Raw genomic sequence first — 25,604 nt, forward strand, 5'->3', positions numbered from 1 at the left:
TACCCTCCTATGTATAGCAGCTGACCCACACTGTTGGACGTGAGCCTCAAACCCCCACTTGTCCCAACAGCTTCCAACGCCATTTCGACCCGTTCAACCGTTCAAAGAAGAAAAATGCCTCTCAATTTATGCGGTCGCACCGGCAAAAATGCTGGCAAAACATCGTGACGGGAGCAGATGCCCCGCGCTATGACGAGATGGGATGGAGGGGTAGCTTGACCGGCAAATGTGCCTGGGCTGTCGGCTTTTGATCCACTTGTTCCGTTGCCGACTCAGATTAGACTTAACAGGCGTTTTGCCTATCGTATCGTGCGTGTCAACATGGAGTTTGGCTGGATGTAAAGCTTCTGTAAGTCACTCGCTCGTTACTACGTCTTAGGGTGACTTAAAGTATAATGGAGCCCTGAGATCGTGACCTGTCAGTGTATGGGGCCGACGTTCATACGCACGCGAGAGGTCGTACTTTGAACTGAAGAAGGGTTGCCGGAGAAAACAGCATGTATTAAATGCTCGCATATATCGAACAAGACATAGTAGATGCCGACCTGAATGCAGGTCCGATGCACGCCCCAAAGTAAGTCCGAAGACAGCAGAATTCCGAACACCGTCGCTATGCTACGCCTTCTCGCTCAACTCAAACCTTGGTTGCAGCCTCCGCTTTCTCCATCTCACCACCCTCAACCTCCATAATCTGCGCAGAAGCACTGTCAGGGCCTGGCTCCAGCATGATCGTCTTACGACTACCTAAGAGCGCCCCTCCTACTACTCTACCCGAGAACTGATGCCAGCAATTGGGTGCTTGCAAGATGTACTTATCCATAGCACTACGGAAGCGGTTGCGATAGTCCCTGGGCGAAGTGATTGTTGGCTTGTTCTTGCCACGGTCTTTGATCCACGATTCGAGCTTCTTATCCCACGTGTAGGTTCGAATACAATCTGTGCCCGTTAGCACATGTGCAAAAAAGGATTTTTTATAGAAAGCTTACCAATGATACCGACGATGATCTCATGGTTTGCATCGTCGAAACCAGCCATGAGACTGTAGTCCATGACGTTGTTCTGGGAAAGGAACAGAGTGTCATTCCATACGCTTGCCTTCAGCAACTTCTTTGTGTGTTCACGGACGAAGATTGGCGTTTCGCTGTAAATGATATCGACAAGGTTTTCATCTAGCAAGACCTCGTCGCGCTCGCCAGTGGACTCGATCTTGCGGTTACGCATACTGCCCTTGAGGTCATACCGCCTATTCGGCTCTCGATCGTAAAACAAGTTCTCCATGACGAGCATATACCAATCGAAATCGCGACCAGTGGGTGTCTTGATCTGGACCTGGAAGAGACCGAACATCTTTGCAATTACCGATGGTAAACCTTTGAAAAGGTTCTGATGCGTAAAGGCGAAGTAATTTGGCGCAAAACGAAAGAAAGCTTGAACCTCGATAGGCGATAGACTCTTGAGCACGAATCGATCATCTAGCGTCTTGAGGAAAATAGACTTTGACTTCCCGCCCTTGGAATCCCACTTGGAGCATCGAGAGAGCGATTCCACAAAGCGATCTGCAACACCGCATTTGCGGCGGAGGGCGTCGAAAGACTGAGCATAGAAAATCTTGCACTGCGCTTTGACCCCGCGATTGTTGAAGCCATATCTGATGTTGCTGTTCGCCTCGTGAAGTAAATTGCGTTCAATCGAGGCCTCTAGATTTTCGGGCCCGCTATCCCCTTTCTCAGATGCAATTATATCGCCGCGGAAGGACTGAAGCTGAGTCAGGTAGTGAGGCGCAGAGAGTGCAAGCGCAATGATGGAACTTGGCTCATCTTCCCGGACAATGATGTCAGAATCTTCCCATACATGCTCTATCTGAGCGAATGGATAGTCCAAAGGCGTCCAGCCACTTGCCGACCGTTCAGACCAGAAGCTGGTCAACATCTTCATCAGCGTGGTTTTTTCGTGCTTCGGAAGCTCCAGAGAATTTTCCAGCTGTGATTCCGTCATCGACAGCAGATCCGAGTCAGGCAAAGGTACATCCTCAGGTGCTATTTCGACGTCACTCAATTCATTTTCGAAGTCTGAAGGTGGATGACTAGGTGTTGTAGGCTGACTCTCCGTACTGAGATGCGCGTGGGACTCCTTGGGGTACCGCTCTTCTACTGGTGACTCAGAAGCAGCTGTCGCACCAGTTGCCTCTGTCAGGGTACTGTCTTCGAGAGTACTATTGTCGGTGCTGATGCGTGCTGGTGAGCTCACAATCTCTTCGTCTGATGGGTTGTGTTCTTGCACGGCTTCGTGCACATCTTTGTACACTTCTACGATTGGCTTCGATGATGCTAATGGGTAAGCTCGCGCTTGTCGACCGCGTTCATTGCGCCGCTCGCGCATTCGCTCTCTCTGGAACTCCCGCGACAGCTGCTCAAAATGCTCTGCAAGCTTGGACACCTTAGATGCTTCTCTTTGACTTCGGAAGATGGGTATGGAGCGAGGTATTTTTGACGAGGACTTCGACTGCTTGAATGTGGCAAGAGATAATCTGTCGGTTATGCGGTCCATTGCCCTTGCAGCATCACTGCCTGGTCTCTTCATTGATTCCAAGGGTTTGCTAGCTGCCACAACATGCGGTGGGCTGGGGCTTTTAGGAATACCACCAGGTTGTGACTGAGTTCGGATCAAAGTCGCGGGTCTTGTGTAAGAGCTGGTTTCGCGACGAATAGTGTCAACCAGACGAGGTATCTTGCTCTCCAGCGGACCACCTGCAGGGTAAGAAGGTGTGGGAGATGATGGCATATTCTCAATGACATCAGCCACCATCTTGTCAATTGGATCCACTCGTGGCAGTGCCGTAGGTGTGGGTGACCCGGGTCCATTGAAATCCTGCTCAGGGGACATTGTCGGGGTCTTTAGGAGCTCCTCGTCCGTAGTATTTGGATGATCCGAGAACCTGGAAGACACGGCTAGATCAAGATGCCGCACATCGTCTCGCTCTAGCGCGTCATATGGGGTTTGAACTGGTAGAAGTTGGTCTCCCTTCGATTGCTCCGGCGCCAGTGGGGCCTCCGATGCTTTATTTGATTCACCTTCAGGTGGCGCAGTACTTTGCGAATGGTCTTCCTCCACCACAGAATTCAGCATAACGCGCGCACGCTCGGGCGACATACTCGAAGGCATGGGTGGTAGTGCGAGAGGCTCTCCCTTTTCGTTGATGGAGCGCTCCTCCGAAGTTTCTGATCCCTCCTCTACAGAAGTCAGCGAGCTGGTAGACTCGTCGCGCTCCAGGAAAAGCTTTTTCAGCTGTAATGTTGCCAATCGCCTGATATCTTTCTCAGATGGGAAGTATTGTTGCTCGAACTCAACAAAGGTCTCATCCCACGCAATCGCCTTCTCTTGGATAGCACGGATAGCTCGGTTCATCGGGATGATCTCGTAATATTTCGAGTTCAAGTACTTATCTTGGAGTTTTGCTTTCAGCCAATCGTGCTCATCGTTGGCACGCTTCATCAGTCTGTCAACCTCTATCCGGCAGAGCTCAACCTTCTCAGGAATGACGCTCTCCACGTGAATGCTCTTGATACGTGCGCGAACCGATACCATAAATCTGTCGAGCCGTTCTTCTATTTTTAAGAATTGGTCATTCTTTAACCGGAGATCGCTATCCACTTTCCAAGTGACGATAGGGCGGGGCACAGTAACTTCGTACAAGGACACTGGGTCATATTGGACGCGCAAGGCCGCATTATTGAACCCGAAGTATCGGACATGGTCTTTGTGGATATCGTGGGGGCAAAGGCCGGCGCGCGGATGCAATTGGCTGCTCCAGAATGTCAATTCCAGATACTTTGCGAACGAGTACTTCCATGTGCTATCTGACATGGGGATAACTTGAGTCTCTTGACCACATATTCTGCAGCAGCTCCACATCAGAATTGTGTTCTGCAAGCCTTTGATCTTCGAAGGGTACTTCTGCACAATGACACTCATTTGGCCTTCTCCATGCACATATTGGCGTGAATGATCCACCATTCTACGGTTACATCCGTCTACCTCGCAAAGCGAATTCACTCCGTGACAGAGGTCTTCGACATATTGACCTAACGTGCAATCCGGAGTAAAGCCGTCATCGAAATCATGCTCCTGATAGAAATTCAGTGCAATGATATCTGGACCAATGCATGGCGTGGAATAGGCAGTATTGACGACACTATAGAGTACCGCGATCTTCTGATGGTTGAATGGGTCGAAGAGTTCAGAGTTGGTAGCTAGGTAGGCCTCCCATTGTCGTTTCTGGGTCTTGTAATTATGCAGGGCTTTTTCGTACTCAGACGCGTGCACCGCATGCAAAAACTCACGCACTTGCTTTGACGCTTGATCAACCACCCCATGCACCATTTCAGGTTGCACTAAATTGAATTTCTGGGGCGCGCCTTCAGTATCCGTGTCAGTGGCGGTGTATTGGTCTCGCAACTGCTTGAGATACCCAAGCTTCTTCTCATACTCGCGTGCTTGATTGAGTAAGTATGGCTGCATGAACTTGACGAATGGTGATGCAGATAAAAGCTTGGTGCGATGATTCTCTACCATTTCACTGTAGAAAGATGGCGCTGGTGCATCTTGTGGAACCTGCAAGACAAGTGCAGTCGTTTGAGAATTGTCGCCTGCAACGGGAGGCTTTTCGGCTGAAGTGTCAATGCTATCGGTGTTATGTGAAGGTAACGACTCATTGTCTGTAGCTATCGTTCCACTGTTCGAAGTAACAGGAATGAGGACGAATTCATCCCGCATCAGACAAGTCTCGAGTTTGAGATTGTACACCACATAGCACATGAACTCCGTGATGCGCTTCAGCTTCGCTAGACTTTTTGCTCCGTCTCCACGAAGAGCTATCGTGCATCCAAGATCCGGCTGACAGCCGGATAGAAAGATGTAGTTCCGTTTAGCCGATTTGTGAACGTATGTTTTGACGTCAAAGCTTCCACAACGTCCAAGGCGGGATTGATCGGCCAGCTGATCTACGGAGGACACAGGCCTCGATTGAGTGCATCGGGCGACCGCATTCAAGACCGTCTCTTTTACATTGTAGGCAACGGAGATGCCTGCTTCTTCCAGAAACTCAAGAGCAAGACCGGAAACGTTTCGCTGGATGAGCAGAACATTAGGTCTAAGGGCCACGATCCGATCCACAATGTTCTTGAGATACTCTCTTTCTTGAGCAATGACAGGATCCAGACTCATGAAATGCGTCTGATGTCTCGCGTACTCAACAGCAAATGTGATGATGAGAATCTTTGGGTGAGCAACATTGCGAGGCATGCTCTTGAGAGCAACATTCTTCGAAAATATGACACCAGAGACATAGGAAGTGTCACGAGGTCTTCCGCCAGGAATCTTCTTGAGTTTGATGTAGTGTCGTATGTCGATATCATCACCTCTATGAAGATCTGGGTTGACGTCATCAGTGCACTGCAACAGTATGGGAACAAGGGCCCTCTCCCAACTCGAAGCATGCGATATGCCGGCGTCTTGCAACATCTGCTTCAACAGTCTGCGGACATGTTCCAAGCTTGCCTGGTTGAGTTCGATCTGTGGAGCGTTTCCACCTTGCATAGAAGCACTGCGTGTGATTTTAGAGGCAGACGGCGGCGCGGGAGAAGGTTGTAGTATGGCCGGCTGTGGGATGGGCGAAGTTCCGCCAAAGCCAGCACCGAAAGGTTTCAAAAGACTGTTACTCTTCGACCGTCGAGGTGAAGGTCTATGTGTGATACTGCTGACGCTAAGATTTCTCCGCTTAGAGTGCCGGTTGACGTGACGACTTGTGATGCTCGCAGTGTCTGTGTCTCTTGCATAGGCACCGCCGACAGTGCTCCTGTCGGCCTTGCCTTTGCCTTTTCGCATAGCAGCGAGGAGTCCACCCAGTCCTCCTTTCTCGTGATCCATACTAGTATGCGATGGCGAGTCGGACCGGAGAGTCGCAAATATGCTAGCCGGCTCGTCATCACTGGAACCCTCGTCTGACATGAATGGGGCGAGGTCGGGATCGATGATATTATCGTGGTGAAAAGCAGGAAGTGCTGAACGGCTTCGTGGAAGATCTGTGTGATACTGGTGGAAGGGTGCCCTTTCATCATGTCTGACATTGCGCATATGCTGGTGGTGGCGTTTGTGACTAGACGAGCGTGGCCGTCCACTCAGTGAGCGCAAAGACCGGGAAGAGCTGGGTCTGGGGAGCTGGGGAGCGACTTCAATCACGGCAGATCTACGCTTCTTCTCACTGCCCACCTTTCTTGACATGGGTATGCTGATGGTCGGGGTGCCAATCTTAGTGTGGTCGCTTTCTGACGGATCAAATTGGTCTCCGTCCATGCTGTTGTCCTCATCATGCTCATAAAGAGAAGCTTGATCTCCGTCGTCAGTGTACTCGGACGAGTCGTCACCATTACCTTGGATTATGTCTTCGCAGGGCTTGCACACTCTGACATTCATTGTCTGACCGAACATCTTGCCAGAGACAATGACAGTGCACTTCGAGTCAAATATTTGTCCACATGTGCGACAGTGATGTTTACGTCTGAAAGTCGAGAAAGCGTCCCCACAGTTGAAGCAGTCTTTCGCATTTTCGTCTCTCATCCAGTATTCGCGACTAAGGAGTTTTCGTGGTACTTGAGATGGGGTGGCATGCGACAAAGTGCTGGATGGCCTGATAGTAGGGCGCTGAACCTCTTCAATAGGCGGCACAGCGGGGCTACGAACCGTGGTAGTTGTGATGACGGAGCTCAGGCCATCTGACGAAGACATCCGTGATGGGTGAAAGCCGGGCAGATGGGACGGCCCAACTTGTACCAATGGAGGACGTTGAGGCGAAGGCGCGAGTACAGGCGTTTGAGCATTGGCAGTAACGTGCGGTATCTCAGTTGTTTGAGAATCATTACTGGACGGCTCTTTCGCTGGTTTAGAGGGGAGTTTGTATTGCCTTTCTGTTCGAGATGTGACCCGAGCGAGGTCGTCGCCTACGACATCCAGCGGAAATGCAGACCCTGACTTATCTCTCACCTTGTTCTCCCCTTCTACAAGCACTACATCATCTTCAGTAGTATCACTCTCTTGCTCTACGAGGTCCATATCATTTCTTTGCCGGTATTTTGTTCGTTCGGAACGATAACGCGATGCATCTCTGCTTTTTGAGCCGGACACTAGACCGCTCGAAGAACTATTCTTGGATGCAGCTTCCAGAGAGTGGGTGCCATGGAGTTTGCTCATGGTGCTGAGAGGGCTATGAGAGAAGGTTTCATCTTCGCGGGTCATCTTGCCAGGATCTATTGTGGATGTTATAGACGGTCTCGAGCGCGTCGTTCCGAGTGAAGACTTAGAACCATTCAAGGAAGGTTTTGCAGATATTGCAGAGCTGGAGATATTCGAATCGCGAGAAGGCGGGGGAGGGTGTTCTGGGAAAGTCGGCGCAAGTGGAGACTGCAGTCTCGAAGAAGGCACTGACACTATGACAGGCGAGGATACAGCCGTTCCAGCTGGGCTCTTCGGGAGAGCTGGCCTTTTGACCGCCTTATTCTTTGCACCTCCACCCATGACCTCTTCAAGATGCTCGTTGCCTTGTTCTTTATTGCCACCGACCGAGGCCTTCAAGCGGCTGTATAGACCACTCAGGCCGCTTTGAACCATGTCGAAGCTTTTGGCATCGTTCGTTATGGATGCGGGTGGCGGGGATGTCAGGTCGTCGAAGGTGGTCAAGCCCTCGGAGCGCGATGCGGTGGCATGCAGCTGGTGGAGCGACCCAGACTGGCCTCGCGAATCTTGCGCCATGATTATGCGTGGCAAGTAGGCCGGGCTATTGATCGCCTAAGAGGACGGGATAGAGGTCGTGGCAGCTGTGAGTGGACGGCATCAGGTATGCTTCGCGAAGTGAATCGAGTCGCTGTGAGGAGTGCAAGATTGCATGGCAAGGTTGTCGATGGCACGGCGAAGGCGAGGTATGCAACGCAGCAAGGCGGCCTCTCGTCACTTGGTATTGGAAGGCTCAGTAGTAGTCGTCGGTAAGGCACATAGAAGGCGGCGTGTGGATGTGCAGCTTGAGGCAGCACTCTGAACTGGTGGTGGTCTGGCGATGGATGACGCAGCCGCCGCGGGTAAGCGGGCACCTCCGAACGAACTCCGCACCTGCTAACTTCAAGGTATAGCAGCGCAAACGCGCGTGTGAACGGTGCTGTGCTCTGAAAAGAGGGCGGCGTGGCTTGCAAACGCTCAGAATATGTTGTGGGTGTTATGTTGCGAAGCTCGATCGAGGAAAGAACGCTCGCATTGTACCACGAACACCGTGGCGGCAAGAGCGCCGCCTGAGGTCGACCACGCGCACCCACGCGCTTCACACTTCTTGCGACTCTGTACTCTCTGTCAGAAGTTTGCAACTCTAATGCCTTCGTTCGTCCCACTGTGCCCTTCTGTGGTGTTGGCGCGCTTCAGTCTAGGCAAGCACGCGTCGCGTCTCCGCGCGCGGGGATGAACCACCTCTGGCTTGAGCAAGAGATAGCGTATCAGCTGGATCTAGCCAGAGTCTGGCTGACTAGAACAGACGGCACTACTGACGAGGAATGGGCAAATCTTCGTCTTTACGAGGATTCTGGTAGCTGCGTGCGCATCTCCGTGCGCGTCCCCGAGGACCGTCGTGATAATTGTCTGCGCATAGTAAAGGCACGCACCGTAACCTCTCTCGCAGGATCCTTTGCTGACTAGAACTCCACAGTCTGACCACCCACAGTCTGATCCACTCCTTCTCACTGACGGCGCCGTGTCAATCGAGGCATCTCTCTCGTCTGAGTGTCGTCGGTCCCTCCGAACTCGACATCCAGATCGTTCATTCGCCGTGCGCAAATACACCCTGATTTACACTCCATACGGGCCACAACGAGATCGTGTCAGTTTCACACTCGACAGTGTCAATCTTGACTGCCAGGCCGCTACGCGCAAAGAACCACTTGGTGTCATCACACCCATACACTTGTGCGAAGAGGTCATTGAGTCTGCGCACAAATTACGACAAATACGGATCGAGTCAGACCGCCAATGCTTTGGCATTGTGGAATGCAAAGCGGAAGGAGAGGATAATATGTCACCATTAAGGCAACAGAGCGAAGGGGCGGGCAATGAGGAGAGTCACCGAGATACGCAACTGGCGTACGGTACTCAAGTTGTACACCGTATACGTACACCAAGCAAAAGCACCGAAAAGGAGACTGAGCTGCGGCGGAGAATTACGAATGAAGATGCCAAACGACATAATTTATTGAGTCTGCTCCACAAGGGCTCAAAGCCTCCTGCCCATCAAGAGAGTGTTCCCATGAATGAGCAACGCCCAATGGGTCTGGAAGGTGAGCCGCAGGCAATGCGTGAAGATCAACCGAATGCAGGGCCTTCAAATGGATCGAACATATTTCCCAACACTGCGGCCCATACCGTTGCGCCGAAGGCACCCTCCGCGGGTGGCTTCACACGGACCTCAACTGGTCGCGCATCCAACGAACGTGCCGCACTACCACCCGCCGATCGAATGCAATCAACACGCCTACCACCATCCTATCCGCGAGGTGATGCAATTGAGAAGCTTTCTGCATCTGCGACCAGAAACGGCAATAGCTTATCAATCATCGGGCAAGGTGAGACGTCTCCAGAGGGGCCTAAAACTATCAAATCAGGGCAACCTTCAAGAACGCATACCGACAAGGGTTTCTTGTCAGATCTGGAACCTGAGTGGCTAAGAAATACATGTCTTGCGGATGGTTGTGGCAGAGTGCCTGGAGCACAACAGAAGTTGCTGTCGAGTTGGCAAAAGCACAGGACTGGTACCAATGATCGCTTCCCTGATGCGAATATACCCATCGACGTGCTGAAGGCATTGAAACAATTCGAGTTGAATGCTACGTCATCTGACCCTGATTCATCAGACGAAGTAGACAGCTCAGCTTCCAACGCTCATTCACCCGAAAAGGAGAATAGCACGATTGACGATGAAGAGGACAGCACGGCTTCCAGAGCTAACTTGCCAGCTGAAGAGCACGAAAATCTCTCTGATGAGGAGGACGATAGCCCCGTATCTTGGTCGAGCACCCCTGCTGCCGAATCCCCGAAAGCACCATTCAGGCGCGGGCCTGCTCTACCCCCAGATTCCAGTCTCCCGGACAAGAGTACAGCCAGCCAGAGTGAGCTTCGAGAGGAAAGCTTTGTTCAAGAGGCTCAGCGCGTTGTGTTTCTTCAATCATCCAATGAAGAACCGATGGACCATCACTTGTCACCGCCTCTGGTTCCTGATAGGGATGATTCTGACATGGACATGGAGCTGGACGTACCGCGTGGATTAGAGGATCGTATCCCGACCCGGAACGTTGCCCCAGGTGCTACAGCTATCCAGCAAGCGGCGATTGTGCAGGTGAAAGAAACGCCTTACCCTAAACACAGGGGTCAAGCACCCTCTGGCAATGCCATTGTCGTAGCTCATGCACAACAACAAAACTCGAGCGGGACCTCCAAAGCTACTTCTTCTACATCCATCATATATGGGACCTACCACGACCCAAGCTCTTCAGCTAAGAGCGTTGCTCGTGACACCGAGGTTGGGCCATCTAACTTCGCTGTGCCTGTATCATCGAATGACGGTCCTAAAGACATTGTTGAGCCCGAAAACAATATTCCACTCTACTCGGCGGATTACACGCCTGCTCCTAATGCTGAGCCAGTCGATGTCCTCATGAAAGGCGCAAGGGATGAACCGCAGCCAAGCCCACATCTTGAAGACGAGCGACAGCGTACGCATACTTTAACATCGCCTTTGAAACCTCTTGACGACTCAAACCCACGTCCTGAACTCGAGCGAACAGCTGCGAATGATCAGCTGTCACTCTTGGTGTCACCAGGTCAAACTCCTGTGTCTGGCCAAAGATCGCACTCAGGGGAAGATCCGGTTGTTGGTCCATCTTATGCCAAGCGAAAGTTCAACCAGTCCCCTTCGACGCAAGGTCGCCGTCCATCAAAACGAGGAAAGATTCCCAAGTACATGGGGTTTGGCACTAAGCCAACGACGGATTTCAACGAAGTTCTCCGAGGAGTTAAGAAAGCGCATTATGAAGATTTTATACAGAGGGAAAGGACCGTATCTCTAGCCAGCAGTATTTCTGGCAGTGATGCAAAACCAGGGGCTCAGTCTACCTTATCTCCAAGTTCGCAGAAAGCTGATAACAGATTCGACGAACCGCTGGCCAATTTACAAGAGCGTTCTATTATCGATATGAAGCCATCAAAGCGAGAAAGTCCTGCTGCAACGACGGTTTCATTACCCAAACCTAAGAAACGCAACTTCAGCAGTGTTGACGAATTCGACAAGGCACTAAGTATAACAATGGAGGGGCACGAAAGATCAAATGTCGAACCATCTGATGACGAGCCATCATCACCTGCAACAAAACGTCCGCGATCGAAACAAAGTGTGCTCGAAAGTGATACAAAAGACACTGATCAGAATCCATTCCTGGGTCCTCCGCCAGCGCTGGAGCTACCTGTAGATGTTGATATGAAAATTGATGCCGATCTTGAGAACGGCAGTATCGAGTCCACCTTAGATCGAAACGCGGGCGTTGACAGAATTGTTGCTGACCACGCTATAAGCGACTACGATTGCTCTCGCCGCTCGCAGGCACCTTCCTCACGTCTATCTGACATGCCTTCCAAGGTGGCGCCATTGGCGACAACGTCAAAGGAGGGAAACACATCCATGCCTTCAAGCACCCAATCGACAACCATATTTGAGACCTTCAAAGCCACGTATCCCGCTTATACAGGGGATACCCGACATTTTCTGGGCCAATGTAAGCAGATGGAGAAACTCGACGAGCAAGACAAAATGGTGCCCAAGTGGCAATGGGATGACTTCATTATCCGCAATCGAACAGACTACAGGGACTACGCAAACCAATGCTTGGACAATGGAGAAGATGCCGAACCCTACTATCGCTTCTACAAGGACAATATTCGGGATACGCTGTACACGGAGGGTGTTGTTGAGAGCAGGAAGACTTTGGCTGCTGCTATCCATGAGCTCGAGGGTGGGCCAGCTGCGAATGCCACTGTTACGACCGCAAAAGGAACGGGGGCGAGGATGCCCGAGGCTCCTGCTGCTTTTACTAGTGCAAGTTCCACAGCGAAGACTTCTGTTGCCCGAGGCTCTAGTGTCAAGGCTTCCACTGCAGAGACACCTATTTCAAAGGCACCTGCAAGGAACCAAGCTACGGTCAAGGCACCCAGTCCTCTTCCAATTGCTCAAGGAAAACCAAGACAGTCGCTCCCGTCAGCCTTCAACAAAAGCTCCGGGGCGAAGACAGGCACAGCGCCCAAGCCTAACAAAGAGCGCCCAAGGCAGTCTCTCCCAGCATCATCGAGAAGAGCCCTCCCTTCCTTGCCTTCTTCCAGCTCCATACATGAGTCTACGCCTGCGAAACAACCTAGTGGGCTCTCGACATCCACTAATATGTCTACACGTCGTTCAAGGTTACAGCGAATGAGCAGCGGGTCGCGCAACCCGACGGAGCCTACAGGTGATCCCTATCGTGACTTTGTTTTCGGACTGAACCGGGCCACGTCTTTCACAGGAAGCACGAATGTACGTTCACCCTCGAGATCATTTTCACCCAACGACAGAAAGAACAAGTAGGCTGATGCACATGGGCAGGTCGATCCTGATCCGCGGAACAAGTGGCCAGGGAATCTACATGTCAGGCCAGCCGCAGAAGTGAAGAAGAAAGGATATGATGTGCTGGCCTGGAAGGATGATTTATGAATGTTGAGGCTTGTGTTTTTGAGAAGCATTTCTGCATGTATTTGCTGGCGTTATCCCGTTACAGAATATCGATACCCATTCATCCGTTACAGCGACCTCGTTCATACCAAAAGAGCGGTACATAGAAATCAGCATGATCTTTTGCACTAGCAGGCCTTTACGGTGATCATTTCCTTGACATACAATCTTGACGAACACATATGAGCCGAGTGCTCTGCTGCAACCACAAGTCAGGCATGTGAAAACATGACAGCAAATCACCTTTGCCGCGTGATGGCTAGTGACTACGGAAGGCGGTCCGCTCGCGCGCCTCGTGATATTGATTTGGGGTTCGCAGGGGGAAGAGTTTTCGGACGGTGCCTGGATGTCGGGTTTCCCCACGTTTATTGCGCATCTCATGGGCACGCCACAAGGTCGACAGTCTGGGTCGGTAGGCGACACGCGTGATCAGTGGCTCTTTGTCCCATTGTTGTGGGAGCGGGGAGCTGATTCCAGGAGGACTTTTCGGTGCCTGACGAGGAGCACGCTCGGAGTTCCGGAGAACAACTACGAGCACGTTAGAACGGCTCTTGTCGCATAGAGACGTGGAATGCAGGTGTCAAGGAAGCCCCGGAGACGTGTCAGGCACATGTCAAATGCTCTCCCGGTGATCGGGGCCGTGCGCACGCCTTGCCGTCTTTCGACATGGCCGCGGGCATTGGCGTCATCGGGGTCACACGCAGTCGACCTCTTTGAGCCTGGCTGTGCTGGCAGCCCTGTGCCTGCTCGTACCACATGTCTAATCTCATGCCCGAGTGTCCAGCTGGACGGCCAGCTGAAACCGCAGTGCACCTTCCGACGGTGACCTTCGTACAAGTTCGGTACTGACGTCTGCCCGAGCCGCTACTACCGACCAACGTGCCTGCGTACATCTTGACGCTCCGTACACGTAACCGGCGACGGCTCGCGCTACCCACCGATATTCCCGCCCTTGACCCGCCTGACTTCATCTCGTCATATCAAGTGCCCTGGTCGCGATCCTGTGCACGTCTTCGACGTCCTCCTGGCCACCTGCGGCCCCGAACCTCCTCCTACATTCGCGCATGGATCCCTCTTGCTGCAAATGTCATTCGTATCTGACACGTTACTCTCTGGTGGTGCACGACTGCATATAGGAAGAGGAGGACACCAAGGGAAGGATGTTGGGGAGCAGTCATGCCAGACCCAGCGCGGGCGGTTAGACCCTCTGATTCGGCTCGTGAAAGATCCATTTGGTGTACTCGGCCGTGGCAGAGACGTAGACGAGAATGCGCAGAAGGTCAAAGATGAGGAACCTCGTAAGCAATTGTTGTATTTGCGCATGCGAGACGTGAGTGTTTGGACACCTGTGCGCTTTCACATGCTCACTTTGCTCCCAGGCCGAATCCTATGATGACTGGAAAGCCGCGGCCACCGAATTGGACACACTCGAAGGCAACGATGCCTGGAAAATGGAAGACAAATCGTCTGAATACGATGCTGAGCTCGTCAAGGTCCGCCTGGGTCAGCTCGACGAGGCTCGTCTCAATTGCGACGTAAAGCGCATGCTGTTCCTCGTCCGAACAACCCTCACACGCGGACTCGGTGGCATGGGCGATCTGCGCCTGTACAAGCATTCACATGTCGGCACGAAGAAACTCATAGAGCGATACATCGACTCGGCAGTACAGACACTGGCAGCAATCCCTGAAGTCGCGGCCAAGCAGGGTGACAATTGCCCTGTCAAGCCCTACAAAGTCGCCGAAGAGCTCCTTCGCACCCGCCAATCGTTCGGCCGAACAGCGCTTCTATTGTCCGGTGGGGGTACATTTGGAATGAACCACATTGGCGTAGTCAAGTGCTTATGGGAATTGCAACTTCTTCCACGGATTATATCAGGCGCCTCTGCGGGGAGCATTGTCTGCGCTGTCTTGTGCTCCAAGACCGATGCTGAGATCCCAAGCGTTTTGACCGACTTTTGCTATGGAGATTTGGACGTGTTCGAGAGAGCTGGTGCAGAAGAGGGTGTCATTCAGAAAGTTTCGCGGTTCCTGAAGTATGGGTCGTTATTTGACATTTCGCATCTGCAGAGAGTCATGAGGCAGATGCTGGGCGACATCACATTTCAGGAATCTTACAATCGGACGCGAAGAATTCTTAATATCACCGTGTCGAGCGCGAGCGTCTATGAGCTCCCGAGGCTACTGAACTACGTTACGGCGCCGGATGTCATGATTTGGTCTGCAGTGTAAGTGTTTGTGATTCGAAAGTCCTCTTCCAATGCAGCTCGACTGGGCCGTTGCTGATTTCAGACAGATGCGCATCGTGCTCCGTGCCTCTCATCTTCTCTGCAGCGTCTCTTATGGCCAAAGACCGGAAAACAGGGAGGGAAGTGCCATGGGATCCTACCCCCAACGAAGGCTGGATCGACGGTTCGGTGGACAACGACTTGCCTATGACGCGTCTGGCTGAAATGTTCAACGTCAATCACTTTATCGTTTCTCAAGTCAACCCGCACGTGGTGCCTTTCCTTGCCAAAGAAGAGAACGACATAGGTGCGGAGGTTCAGCAACAAGATTCTGCTTTCTCTGCTGGCTCTGGCTGGATGCACAACATGGCCAGCTTCGCGAAAGGGGAAGCTCTGCATCGCCTTGAAGTGCTCGCGGAGATGGGAGTGTTTCCCAATACTATGAGCAAAGTCAGATCTGTTCTGAATCAGACATACTCCGGCGACATCACAATCTTCCCCGCTATCTCCTATACGAACTTCCCAAAGATCCTTAGCAATCCAACGACCGATTATATGCTGCGCTGCTTGCTCACCGGGGAGCAGGCGACCTGGCTCAAAGTGTCCAGAATTCAAAATCATGTTGCCGTGGAGCTGGCCTTGGATGATGCAGTTAACAAGATTCTGCCCTGCGTACATTTCAGCAAAAGTCAAGCGGAGCTCCGGCTCCTCAGTTTCAACCGCCCAGCATCGCAAGGCACAGAGCTGCCTTCCGCGCATCCGCTCAGACGACACAAGAGGGATGTCCACTCCGAGGGCCAAGGCCTTCCTCTTGCGCCATTCACGCCAGTTACAGAAATCCCGTCTCCTGATCTCCACCGCCGACCCGAATCGCGCGGAAAAGGACTTGATTCAACTGCCTCCAAACCATATCTCCCTTCGCGACCATCTATGAGGACTGCTAGGTCTCCAGATTTCAATAGAGTCGCCTTTTCGACCGTCGAAGCAGTATCATCGACAGATGCCGACGACTCACCCACTGACGCAGACGTCTCCGATAATAATGAATCCGACACCACCGAAATCCTATCCTCACCATCACTATCACATTCGCCTCCACCAAGCATCCATGATCTTTGGCTCTCGGCGAGCCAGGCCCACGCGCCTTACCCTTCAGTTTCACATCCGCACACACCAGCTGCTCCGGCGGACCTTTTCAACAGTCAATACGGCAATCCTGATTTGACGCCCGCCGCGCCAAGCTCTCCCGAGCTGCGCTACAAGCGGCTCTTCCATCCACCAGCAAAGACGGGAGACGCAGAATCAGCATACAAGCAGGAAGTTAAGCGCACGTTGCAACCGCTAAGCAACATCCCGAGCTTAAAACACACGGAGAGCAACCCGGAGCACCTGAAAGCTCCGACCGCCTCCCTGAAGAAGGCAGGCTCGTTGGACGAGGATAAAGTAGCCGCGGACGACGTGCCCGTCTTCAGCCCCGTCAACTCCCGGGAAAACACGGCAAGTAGTCCTCTAAGCACACGCAATGGTGCTAAAGAGAAGGAAGAATCCTACTTCCAGCGGAAGATGCGGGAGTCCCGACGGGGTAACGGGACGCCGAGATGGGGCAGCCCGACTGATTCTTCGGGTACGAGGGGCATCGTTTGGAGGAAGAAGAAGAAACGGAGCGGAAGCATGAGTGGCGAGCGTCCTGCTTGAGATGCTTCCTACTTGTGCCAGCTTCACACTTACGATCGTTTGAGATTTTCTTTTGTCACGATGCATGAGCGGCGTTTATTGCCTTACGAACCAACGATGGAAGGACTGGGCATAAGAGATGATATCCTAGCAGCATATACACATACAGCGGAGTTTGACTTCATTCTTTAGAAGAGATTGGGGATGGGTAGAGGCGTGTAAGAGGAAATGTAGATCCGATACACTTGCATTCATTATTACTCCTATTGACATTCGTTCAGCCTTCACGTCCAACGCGTAGGCAGAACTAGCAGAAAAAGTCCAAAGAGATACATGCATTAGTCGTTTTGTGGTCTTATGTACAACGAGAGGCATGCCCTCGTATAGTATGTAACATGCAAGATGATGAGCATCCATCAGACATGGTAGTAGCAACTTCTACATGACATCGTACAACATATATGCCATCCATGCAATAAGAACGAGCGCGTTAACACTGTCAATGTCTTTATGCAAATGAAAAAACTGTCAATTACGAATCTACGCGCTTTCCTTCCACGTCAAACTTGGTCCGTATCTCGGCATCGTACCTCTTGTACAGATCCCATCCCACCACCAGTATGACCGGTATGCCCACAAGAATCGTCGTCACGCGGCGCGCGGCGCCCTTGTATTTGGGCGGCATGCGGCCCTCGTTGATGTGCCGCTCATTCGCGGCTTTCTCGAGCTCTTCGGGCGATATGGGTTTCGGGCGAGGATGGGCGGGTTTCGAGGGGTTGAGTGGGTGTGTGGGAAGGGGATTGTTGTTGGTTTCCGCGGGAGGGAGGTGGGTTTTGGTGGGAGGGTTTCGCGGTTGAGGTTGGGGTTGCCGGGGTGGATCGAGGGATGGATGGGCGAGGTGGCGGGGTTGTGATGACGTCGAGGACGTGGGTGGTATGGCTGTGGGTGTGGGCGAGGGCTGCGGCGCGGAGGAGGCAGATGGCGTGAGTGTTGGCAGTTGGACTTCTGGGACTGTTTCCGATAACGTGGGAGGAGTATGTATGGGCTGTTCCATGGTTACATTGGCAACGCCGCCTGTGGGCAGCATGACCTCATTTTCTGGAGCTGGTCCAGTGGCTGGTGGTTTTACTGTGCCTGTCTTGTAGACCTCCTCTAATATCTTGCTCGTCGAGGGTGTGACAGGTGTAGGCTTGTCCTCTACCTTCGGCGTCTCGATGACCTTCTGCTCCGTCTTGGTCGCACTTGGGATTTTCGCCGATGGTGCAGATTTGGGTGCGGAGGCTGTTTTCGGTGCTGTAGCAGCTTTCGTGGCTTTTGTGGCTTTTGTCGCGGTGGTCTTGGTCGTAGCCTTCGCCGGAGTCTTTGTCGCTTTCGCAACCTTCTTCGGTGCCTCTTCCTTCGCCGCCGCTGCGGTCTTCGTGCTCGCCTTCCTCACGCTTTTCTTGGGCTCAACCGTCGGCGCATCATCGCTCACCACCTTCCTCGGCCGTCCGCGCTTCTTGGGAATGGGTTCTGTGGCGAGTGCTGCGTCCATGTTGATCAATTGATGCCCTGAGAGGATATTACAGATATATGGTTAGGTATACGTGAGGAGGTAACAAGGAGAGACGAGTGGGGTGACTCCGCGACGCGCAAAAGGAGGTTCTTGCTGGACGCGTTCTGGGAAATTTTGGCGACCAGGGTCGCGACGGTTAGTGAGGCTTTGGGCGAGTGAGAGCGGCTGCAGGGCTGGCTGGCGCCGCTGTGGGGTGCGTGCTGCCCTATCGATAGGGGGCGGGGTACAGAACAAGCATCAAGCGTCAAACATCACGTCGACGGATGGAAGAGTCGTCGACACATTGTTTACAAACATGTAGAACGTGTTGTTGCGATCGTATGCCAATATAGGTACCTACAGGTTTACCACTGCCCTAGAAAGTCTATTGGGTATACTCGATTCTTACCAAGCCAAAGCCAATGTTGTATCTACAGCAATGTAATTCATGCATCGCCCAAACGCCCGTTAGATCACTGAATATCACTTATATGCCTGGAGTCCCGAGCCTGCTGGTGCGAGGCCTGCCTTGACGACTAATATGCTGGCCCCCGATTTGCTATCCCAGACCTTCTCTGCGAGCACACCGAGCGTAGCTGCCGCACCGGAAGAGCTCGCGGGCTTGATCTCGTCTGCACCGCCTTCAGACAGAACGCCATTGCGTCCAATGTTCCTTCCAAGAATGACCAGATCTCCAGCGTTCTTGGGGTTTTGGCCGACCTCGGTAAGGGCCCGCGCAACGACGTCCTTAAGCGGATCCATTGAAGACACTGTCTCGAAGATGACGCGAGCGGAGATTTCGGCGGGAACAGAGGCGCTGAGCGAAGCGAAGTATGTAGCGTCTTGCTCTTGCGCGGATGCCGCAGTGGTGGTGACGACTTCGGCGCCCTTTGCAGCCAACGAAGCGGACGCATGTCCTTCACCGAGAACTTCTGGTACTACATCGAAGCGCACGATGGTCGCCGTAACTTCAGGCTTTTCGGCCAACTGCAGGACGAGGCGGAGCGCCGTGCGGTCGTCTTCTCCACCAAAGAAGGCGAAGAATATGTGATGGCTTGGGTCTGCGATGGGCGCCGTGACCGTCTTCTCGCGGCTGCTGTGCAGGCTGACGGCGCTATATGTGCGGCTTAGCTTCCCACGCTCTTTCTTATCCTTATTCTTGCTACCACCGAAGTTCTTGTTAATGAGCACAGCAACTGGAATCGATGATTGCTCATACGTTTCGTTGACGAAAGTGGTATACGAGGATGCTGCGAGCTTGTTCTTCGTCCCCTTATCTTCAATGACGGCTTGCTCGGACATACCTCCCGTCTCACTCCACGGGAGTATAAGAAAATCGGACTCAGAGGCACGTGTGCTTAAAGTGTCGGCAAAGGAGGACTCGGGCACGACGACAACTTCGCCGCTGACTGCTAGATTGTGCAAACGGCCAAATGTTCGGAAAATGTTGACCACAGGATCGTAAGCAGTATATTCTTGAGCCTCAGTGACGGCCATGACGGAAGAACCACGGTCTGTCAGGTTCAACAGACGTAGTCCATATGCCTCCACGGGCCTGCTTGGTTTCTCGTCAAGAGCCTCGCCGGACTTCTTGCTCATACTAGTCGACCGTTCCGCAGCCTTTGGATGCGATATCGCTTTTGACTGCGAGTTTGGTCCACCAAAAAGTGACGCAAATGCTAAGAGGTTGGGCATGCTATCTAGGCGAAGGTAGACGGTAAGATGCTTGATTTTCTGTGAGGAAACCTTGTCGTAACAGGCAACATCGGCAACGCTGTCTGTGCCGTCGAGAGGTTTGCCCGTATCCCAGTCGATTTCGCCTCGTCTAAAGGCTTCAACCTTCTTTTGATACCATGCGGGATAGAAGTAACTCGTCAACGGCGACGAGAGGAAAGTCGTGACTAGGGCCATGACAACGAAGATGGTAAAGGTACGAGGGCTCAGAATCTTAGCCTGAAGACCGATGTTCTACGTGTGTTAGCCCTTGACGGTATGAACCGTGTACGAATCTTACCAAGACGATCAACTCAACCAAGCCCTTACAACTCATTAGCGACCCGATCGCGAAGCATTCCCGCCAAAACATTCCAGTCCATCGAGCTGCTATTGTCGCACCAATGAACTTGGAGAAGAAAGCGACACACACCACCCCGATAACGTAGGCCCAGACGATCCCGCTATCCAAGAGACCAATGTTGGTGTTCAATCCGGAAAGCGTGAAATACAATGGCAAGAACAGAGCCCCAACCAGATCCTCAATCTTTTCAGCAACCTTGATGGCGAAACCACCTTCGTGGGGACATATCAGGCCAGCCAGAAATGCACCAAAAATAGCGTGGACACCGATGATAGCAGTGAAGAAAGAGCATGCCAGGCAGAGCAGCAGAGTGAGTGCAATCATACCCTGACTGGGCCCATCTTGCAGCGCGCGATTCTTGCGGAGGACCCAGACAAATGCTGGTCGTACAATATAGACCAAGAGAAGGATAAATCCAACACAGCATAGCAGGATATATAGCGCCGTAAGACCGGCACCGGAGTTGACAAGAGCGACACAGAGCGCAAGCAAGATCCATCCTAGATAGCTGCGTTAGCCTCGGGAGCACAAAGATCACGGGGCCAACTCACCAACAACGTCGTTCCCGACACCCGCGGACAGGACAATTACGCCCACCGGTGTATCAAGCAATTTCAACTCAGTCAAAATACGGCAGAGTACAGGGAAAGCCTTCATAAATCAGCGCAACGTGCTACAAAAGATACACCTTGAAACTTACGGTGATGGCCATGGCCACTCCGATGAAGAGCATGTAGACTGGGAAATCTATCGGCACCAGACCCTGTTCATGCCGAAATTGGTTATAGAGTCCCACGGCTATGGCACATCCCAGGCCAAAAGGAATAGCCATGCTGATGATGCCGACATTCAGTGCCACCTTCCAGTTGCTAACCAAGAAGCGTAGGTCCACCTCGAGGCCTATGATGAACAGGAAAAGCACCAGACCAAGATTGGCAACCAAATTCAATTGAGGCATCGCTGCTTCTGGGAATATGGCGTCCTTGAATCCGGGGATGCGGCCCATGGCCGTGGGACCTAGCAATATGCCTCCAATGACTTCTGATATAACGCGAGGCTGTCGAAGCTTGTTTAGAGGCCATTGAAGAGCGCGGCAAAAGAAGATGATGATTATGACCTAGCAAATGTGAGAACCATTACATGCGGTCAGAATTGCAGACCCAACCTGGATAATGAAGAGAATGATGGGATTCTTTGGGTCGATCTGGACGGGACTGCTGCCTTCGAGCACGCCGCCCTGTGGCGGAACCTTGTTTGCTGCGGTCGTGGCCGCCGCCACGGCGGAGGATATTGTCGACGACATGGCCTTCTCCAGAGAGGCAGCTCCGGGGTTGAAAGTGTGGGGCCGGGCAGTCCAATGTAGGCCTCGAGGCACCTGACGTGGGGTGGAGTGAACGCGCGCAGGGACTACTCCAGGTATTTATCGGGCCATGGAGGATCTAAGCGCAGTCTACCCTGCGTCCAGCTGGGGAGCTATGGCGACCTTGGCGAGCGGGAAGAACCAGCGTAGCTGTGAGCACCCTTCATGCGTTGGCGCTGACGGATGGCCTCGTGCGATGGTTAAGCTGGGAAAGTCTTGACGCTTCCCCACTAGGCGCACTGGGCGACGCGTTTTCATGCACTCGCATCTTGTGGCGTGGACGCATGCTTCTTTGTCGGCTGCTTGGCTTTGTGTGGGCACAAGTGCGCCCAGCGTCCGCGACCCATCTCGAGACCAGTCAAACGCGCACTGACCAATCGTTGGCATCATGGCGGCCCGTTTGCCTATCCGCACACCGCCGGATGCAAAAGTCCTACTGTTTGTAGTCCGATATCTACACAAAACAAGTGGCAGATGCTGCGGCTGTTGAAGACCAAGAAGGTAAGCATCACGGCACACGCTGGATTCGATAATACTGTCATTTTCATAACAACCTAATCCTCGATCTTGCGTGAATATACGCGCGTGCGTGCAAGATGCTCGGCGGGACTAAACAAGCGCCCAAGAACATCAAGATGAGAAAGATCCGCGCTCGTTCCCTGTCCTTGTTATACCTTACCGTCATCAGTGCTTGGCTCCAACGACATGCGGCTACCATTTCTTACCCATCGTTATCAGCTGATGCAGGACTAGGTGGCAGTTCACCAGTCGCCCAGTCTACTGGGCTGGACCCCAGCACGAAATCCATCGTACCTCCGTCTGCAAACACATCTTCCCAGCTTACCCACGCTTTGTTCCATGACTCTCCGTTCACTTTGAGGCTCTGCACGTAGAACGCAGTGTCCTTGTTTCCTCCCGTCGTTGTGATTTTGAGCGATTTCCCGTTGCCAAGGTTAATCGTGAGCTTTGGAAACCACGGGGACAGGACTAGGAACGTTGTTTGACCTGTCATAGGATAGAGACCGATCATCTGCCACTGTGTGATTCTTAGCGAGATCCGAAGGTCACATTTTCGTTTGAAAACGTGCATAGTGCCCCATGGGACTCTAGCGGTGACAGCCGCGCTATACAGGTGGTATAGGTGATCAAAGCTGCTGCTGCTGCTGCTGCTGCTGCACACAAACACTACGCCGAGATCGGAGTTCTGACTTACGAGAAGATTAGCCTCCATGGCGCCAGCATCTGAGTTGCCGGGCAGGCCAGTTGCACCTGAGTTGTAGAGCTTCCCAATCCCACGGCTTCTCTCTACGGTCCTCCATTGAGCGCCCTTGACGAAGTTGTATAGATATGGGGACGTGAAGCTTGGCTCGTTTCCTGCATTGAAGATATTCAAGTCCCATAGCTTGTCGATACGGTCAATGAACTTTTCGTCACCACCAATATACTCCTTCATCGTATACACGTCGTGGATGGCATTCAGACTGTACACCCAAGGATTGTCTTCGTAGTATGCATCGCCCCAGTAGCAACCACCACAAGACAGAGGATCTTGCGTAACAAAAGTACCATCAGCGCGGCGAGGCACCACGAACCCGGAATGATTGGTCGAGGAGGCGGCGGGGTTCCAGTGGTTACGCCAGTTACGTGATCTGTTGAGATATGTCGTTTCGTCCTCATTTCTTCCCAAGCCTTTGGCTACTTGATAAAGGCCAAAATCGTTGGTCGAATATTCAACTGCGCGAGAGACGGCTCTATTGTACGACGGGGTGATGTAGCCATATCTCAACCAGTCAGGCAATGCGCCCCTACCTTCCTTGGTAGACGACTCGGGAGACTTTGGATCGTTGTTGTTTGGTGGTGTCTTCTCTGCGTCGGTTTGCATGGCAGAAAACCCATCGTCCCAGTTCACTGCGCCTCTTACACCTTTAACATACGCATCCGCGAGGACGTTATCAGCATTAGACCCTCCTTGAACACGTCCGTTATAGTTGGACGAGCGAGCATCAGGCATGAAGCCGTCATGCCTCCAAATATCAATGAGTGAGCGGATGAACTCTTCGTAGGCAACAGGCTCCAGAATCTGGAATAATGCAGTGTGACATCTATGGGTATCCCATAGTGTAAAGATGTCGTCGTAGTACGGCTCGCTGCTTGTCCACTCAGGGTTCTCTCCCGTCTTGTTCGAAGGTATCATGACTGTTGGCAAACAGTCAGTGGAGACCTCCAATTGAATCATCTTTGTTCACTTACACATGCCGAGCAATGAGCTATATAGAAGCTGCGTGTCTTCATCGCTGCCGCCTTCCACCTCAATCTTCGACAGAATCTGGCTGTTCCAAGCACTCTTTGCTTTCGTGACGAGAGACTGTAACGTGGTATCCGCTTGGATCTCACTGTCAAGATTCTGACATGCCTTCTCTGAAGAAATGAAGGATATTCCGACCCTAGAAGCCAGGTTGGCGTCATCGAACGTGAAGATACCGCCTAGCCGTTCACTGCCGGAGACCATAGCCGTACTGTCGTATGAAGACAATGTAGTGCCCGTTCCTGTGAAAGTCTTGGAGCTTGTCGGCTCCTGGCTGAACTTGCCACAAAAATACAAAGTCCAATCCGGGGCTATGATATGTCAGTTCCGATTTCACGAGTAGTGAGTGATGACTGTGGGTCACAGGTCAAGGGCTAGCTCGATCTAGGATATAGAGCTGATATTATAACCGGGCACGAGCACGCTCGGGAATACTCACAGAGGTTCCAACCATTGTTGTAAGTACCAGAACCTTCATAATGGCCGTCAGAGAAAGAGCTGAAATTTCCTCCTGTATAATGTTGTTCCCATCCAAGACCTCTGAAGCTTGGCAGCACGTGGGACACGTCCACGACAATCGTAGATGGGCTGCCACTTGGAAAGGTATACTGATACAAACCAGCATGTTCGGTTGCCGAGAGCTCAACTGTAACACCGTTGTTCAAACTAGTCTTGTAATAACCAATCTGTCCTTCATCGGCGGACGCTCGACTTTGCGAGAGGTCCGCTAATGGATTCGATACATTACCAACAACTGGCATCTGCGAAACGACGCCGTACTTGGGTGCACCGCCTGTCCCGGACTCGTGGGTCATCGAGAAGCCCCAGACGTTGCCACTGGCCAGATAGCCAGAGTAGGCGTCCGTGGATCCCGACTGAACATCCGGCCCAAGCTTCGCCATCGCAAATGGCGCTATACGGATATGTTAGTTAATGACCACAAAAAATCAGCATAGTAATACTCACAAGCTGCGACACCAGGGAACCGGTTTCCTCCTCCAGTGGAGCCCATACTGCGAACTGTTAGCGCCCATTTCAACGAAGAGTGAATCAAACATACAAAACATTAACATATTGAGTGAAGTCAACTTCAGCAGCCGCCAATACGGTCTGCATCGTTGTCGTGAAACACACAAGGTGCAACGACGTAGAAGAAGCGCGGGAAAACATGATTCGAGGAACAAGGTTAAATTGTCTTGGCACTGGCCCCACAATAACGGCCTCAAGTATGGTTGTCAGAGCAGCTCGAAATTATGGGAATCTTGAGGTTTGCAGATGCTTCGCTTGCTGCAGAATTCGAATGGTCGTTCGATGTCCCTGTTCGGCGAAGTTGGTCCCAGGAGATTTTGCTCCAGTTACAGGAAGTCTGTGAACCGGCCGTATGAAATAATAGTGAGTACCAATCAAGAGCTATTTCAGTCTCGACATATGGTCCATGCCAGCCGGTATTGAACGTCTGTTGCTATTCGTCTCGTGGCTTCGTGGTGCGTGGACGCTGTACGACAGCTAAGTGACGAACGGATGGACGGCCGGTATGAGCTTGAAGTGTTCAGATGTCCGGAAATAAGCAACAATGGAACGGATTGAGC

General features: G+C 52.3%; 7 protein-coding genes across 7 annotated transcripts; 3 read left to right on the plus strand and 4 right to left on the minus strand.

Moving 5' to 3' along the window:
- Positions 1–634: 634 nt before the first annotated feature.
- On the minus strand, positions 635–7,803 carry MDM12_2 (Mitochondrial distribution and morphology protein 12; the record flags this gene model as incomplete). The annotated part of the gene is made up of 2 exons (XM_056211834.1): positions 635–936; positions 987–7,803. 2 exons carry the CDS (start codon positions 7,801–7,803, stop codon positions 635–637), a joined length of 7,119 nt encoding a protein of 2,372 aa, XP_056075307.1.
- Positions 7,804–8,496: 693 nt separating this feature from the next.
- Positions 8,497–12,820, plus strand: N0V89_003032 (uncharacterized protein; the record flags this gene model as incomplete). The annotated part of the gene is made up of 3 exons (XM_056211835.1): positions 8,497–8,697; positions 8,756–12,643; positions 12,713–12,820. The coding sequence occupies 3 exons, from the start codon at positions 8,497–8,499 to the stop codon at positions 12,818–12,820; spliced, it is 4,197 nt and encodes a 1,398-aa protein (XP_056075308.1).
- Positions 12,821–13,922: 1,102 nt separating this feature from the next.
- On the plus strand, positions 13,923–15,069 carry TGL5_1 (Lipase 5; the record flags this gene model as incomplete). Its single annotated transcript, XM_056211836.1, has 2 exons — positions 13,923–14,168; positions 14,218–15,069. 2 exons carry the CDS (start codon positions 13,923–13,925, stop codon positions 15,067–15,069), a joined length of 1,098 nt encoding a protein of 365 aa, XP_056075309.1.
- A 110-nt stretch (positions 15,070–15,179) lies between these two features.
- Positions 15,180–16,760, plus strand: TGL5_2 (Lipase 5; the record flags this gene model as incomplete). The annotated part of the gene is made up of 1 exon (XM_056211837.1): positions 15,180–16,760. The coding sequence occupies one exon, from the start codon at positions 15,180–15,182 to the stop codon at positions 16,758–16,760; it is 1,581 nt and encodes a 526-aa protein (XP_056075310.1).
- A 511-nt stretch (positions 16,761–17,271) lies between these two features.
- N0V89_003035 (uncharacterized protein) lies at positions 17,272–18,273 on the minus strand (the record flags this gene model as incomplete). Its single annotated transcript, XM_056211838.1, has 1 exon — positions 17,272–18,273. One exon carries the CDS (start codon positions 18,271–18,273, stop codon positions 17,272–17,274), a length of 1,002 nt encoding a protein of 333 aa, XP_056075311.1.
- Positions 18,274–18,756: 483 nt separating this feature from the next.
- N0V89_003036 (uncharacterized protein) lies at positions 18,757–21,653 on the minus strand (the record flags this gene model as incomplete). The annotated part of the gene is made up of 5 exons (XM_056211839.1): positions 18,757–20,241; positions 20,288–20,850; positions 20,902–21,001; positions 21,051–21,467; positions 21,516–21,653. 5 exons carry the CDS (start codon positions 21,651–21,653, stop codon positions 18,757–18,759), a joined length of 2,703 nt encoding a protein of 900 aa, XP_056075312.1.
- A 778-nt stretch (positions 21,654–22,431) lies between these two features.
- On the minus strand, positions 22,432–25,185 carry N0V89_003037 (uncharacterized protein; the record flags this gene model as incomplete). Its single annotated transcript, XM_056211840.1, has 6 exons — positions 22,432–22,746; positions 22,924–23,906; positions 23,961–24,326; positions 24,455–24,928; positions 24,982–25,028; positions 25,076–25,185. The coding sequence occupies 6 exons, from the start codon at positions 25,183–25,185 to the stop codon at positions 22,432–22,434; spliced, it is 2,295 nt and encodes a 764-aa protein (XP_056075313.1).
- Between the last annotated feature and the right edge of the window lie 419 nt (positions 25,186–25,604).

This window comes from Didymosphaeria variabile (genome assembly GCF_027946475.1).
Source record: "Didymosphaeria variabile strain IMI 356815 chromosome Unknown scaffold_2, whole genome shotgun sequence".
NCBI classification, from domain to species: domain Eukaryota; kingdom Fungi; phylum Ascomycota; class Dothideomycetes; order Pleosporales; family Didymosphaeriaceae; genus Didymosphaeria; species Didymosphaeria variabile.